The following is a 2,707-nucleotide window of genomic DNA, read 5'->3' as shown; positions in this document are numbered from 1 at the left end:
ATAGGCCGGGTGTTTACCTCATTCTAAAATAACACAATGCAGAAGCAGAAGGTCTGAATGAAAGGGGAAATCAAGCAAATTGTGCCTGGTCAATGCTTCCAGTCCAGGATAACCAGCATGTAGGAAGATTACAAAGATGTTGGTGACTATATATGGACCATCACAAGCACCATGCAGAAGAAAACACGATTCCCAAACAGGGGATGCACGCCATTAAGTGATCTTGCTATCCTTGCTAGGAGTCTATAAGACCGGAACAAAAAAGTTGCATCACAAAACATGATTATAACACGCCCGAAATCACCTTGTCATGCAATTCAATTTGATCATCCATGAACAAGATGCAGCTACGACATTGTACTAGTACGACAGATGAAGCTGATTAATTAAGATACCTCCTGCGATTCGATTCGATCGTCCCATAGATAAGATGCAGTTCAACATTACACTACTATACATAGATTACCCCTAATAGTGAAGCTAATATAAATTGCCACGGCCGCCCAGGAATTAGTCAAAAACAGATAGTAGTAGCATAGCACTAAATAAATCTGACCAAACTGAACTGAAACCACAAGTCTGCATATATAATGACTGAAGATGATAGATGAAGTCATTAAATGAGTGATAGGAGGAGCATGGCTTCAAAAGGGATCCCACCACCCTTCAGTCCCATGTCGACAGCGTCAATGGATCAGGTGAAGTAGTGGGCTGGCTAATCTGCAGTGAGATGAATCGGACTGTCAGATTGATGCTCGTGCCGCCGTTACACCTAGGGAGGAAGAAGAGATGAGGAAGGTAGCGGACCTCAACTCCTAGGTAGGCGCCACGGTCGGTCAACTTGGCGAGGCGGGCGAGCTCCTTGCGGTCGAGGAAGCGGGAGAGGACGGCGACGGCGAGGTCGATGTGCTTGATGGCGAGGGCCGTGATCCGGTTTGCGCGGCACAGGTAGTCGAGCGCCTTGTCCACGTCGCCATCGCTGGCTACGTGACGGGTCTTGGCGGTGGCGTCCGGGTCGTCGGACAGATCGACCTTGGCGAGGCTCTCGGTGGCGGCGGCGACCGGGTCGCGGGGCTTGCCGGGGACGGGGGCGTGGCCGCCGACGAGGCACTCGACGCAGCGCGGGAGGTGGTGCTCCTCGAGCATCTTGACGGCCAAGATGGCGGACTCGACGCGGGCGATGGCCTGGGGCTGGGTGGTGGGGTGGGCCGGGAGCTTCTGCGCGAGCAGCGCGTCGTAGAGCTGCTCGTCGGGCAGGAGCGCGAAGGCGATGTTGACGGCGGAGACGGCGCGGTTCTTGACGGCGGCGTCGAGGCAGACCCAGAGCATCCTGGCGCCGGGGTCCAGGCCGAGGTAGTAGACCTTGAAGACGTCCGAGGCGATCTGCCCGAGCCTGGCCTCGGCGTCGGCAGGGGTGGGGGCGGGGGCGGCCCGGTGGCGCTCCAGGCGGCGGTGGAGCTCCAGGAGGCGGTCGCGCTGCGTGCGCACGTTCTTGGCGGCCATCATGGCCTGCATGAGGACCCACTCCAGGTTCTCCTTGCTCAGCTCTCGCGCCATGGCCGCCGCTCCGCTTGTCTCTCTCACGCTGCGAGTGTGAGGCCGGAGGTGAGAATTCTTGGGGAGGAGTGGAAAGAAAGGTTGGAGGAGCAGCGAGCGCCAGGCAGATCCGGCTGCAGGGGATGGGCCCACCAACCAGAACAGGAGGGGTAGCGTGCTCCCTCCGCTACCACAACAAGATAGACACCCTTCTTCCGAAAGTGCCTATGTGATCCCGAGCTCCTGTATGCTCGCTATCTATGCCGCTGCCTCGCCCCGAGATGCTCGTCACAAGGAGTACTGTTTGTGGAATAATATAATAAGCCCACATCTGACAGGCGGCAGACTTAACAACGATCAGCGTCACTTGGCGCGCTCTCAGCCATTCGACACGTGTCGCGCTTTGGACGCTCCCTTCAGATTTTGTTTTTTTATTTTTTCGCACGCGTTTTCGGCTTTTTAAACGGTTTTTTCAGGTTTTTTCAACGTTTTGGTTTTCCCCCGGTCTTCCTTAGCTTTTCGACCAAAGTAAATTTTTTTGCGCGAACAAACGCGTTTTTTTTTTCTTTCGCGAGAGGCACGGTTGTGATTTAGCGAGAGTCACGGCCGTGCCTTTCGGAAACGAAAAAAACGCGTTTTCTGTTTTTTTTTCTTTCGCGAGAGTCACGGTTTTACTTCCGCGAGAGTCACGGCCGTGCCTCTCGGAAAGGAAAAACAAAACGCGTTTTCTGTTTTTTTTCTTTCGCGAGAGTCACGGTTTTGCTTCCGCGAGAGGCACGGTTGTGCTTTGACGAGAGGCACGGCCGTGCCTCTCGAAAAGGAAAAATATGCGTTTTTTGTTTTTTTTCTTTCGCGAGAGTCACGGTTTTGCTTTCGCCAGAGGCACGGTTGTGCTTTCGCGAGAGTCACGGGCGTGCCTCTTTCGAAAAGGAAAAATACGCGTTTTCTGTCTTTTTTTCCTTCCACGAGAGCCACGGTTTTTGCTTCTGCGAGAGGCACGGTTGTGATTTCGCGAGAGTCATGGTTTTGCTTTCGCCAGAGGCACGATTGTGCTTTCGCGATAGTCACGGGCGTGCCTCTTTCGAAAAGGAAAAAAACGGGTTTTCTGTCTTTTTTTTCCTTCCACGAGAGTCACGGTTTTGCTTCTGCGAGAGGCACGGTTATGATTTCG

At 53.8% G+C, this 2,707-nt stretch overlaps 1 protein-coding gene across 1 annotated transcript; it reads right to left on the bottom strand.

The window, feature by feature from the left end:
- Positions 1-386: 386 nt before the first annotated feature.
- On the bottom strand, positions 387-1,715 carry LOC123170842 (uncharacterized). The gene is made up of 2 exons (XM_044588580.1): positions 808-1,715; positions 387-720 (listed from the first exon to the last, which is right to left on the bottom strand). Exons 1-2 carry the CDS (start codon positions 1,555-1,557, stop codon positions 667-669), a joined length of 804 nt encoding a protein of 267 aa, XP_044444515.1. The 5' UTR covers positions 1,558-1,715; the 3' UTR covers positions 387-666.
- Positions 1,716-2,707: the final 992 nt, after the last annotated feature.

Source organism: Triticum aestivum, chromosome 1D (genome assembly GCF_018294505.1).
Source record: "Triticum aestivum cultivar Chinese Spring chromosome 1D, IWGSC CS RefSeq v2.1, whole genome shotgun sequence".
NCBI lineage: Eukaryota > Viridiplantae > Streptophyta > Magnoliopsida > Poales > Poaceae > Triticum > Triticum aestivum.
This window is presented reverse-complemented; position numbering and strand designations above follow the sequence as displayed.

What these genes read in the sequence shown, in the direction of transcription:
- LOC123170842 (XM_044588580.1), bottom strand. Translation starts at nt 1,557, where the DNA reads ATGGCGCGAGAGCTGAGCAAGGAGAACCTGGAGTGGGTCCTCATGCAG. An exon ending in GCGCCTACCTAGGAGTTGAG is followed by an intron (nt 721 to 807) that starts GTCCGCTACCTT and finishes ATCTCACTGCAG; the next exon opens with ATTAGCCAGCCCACTACTTC.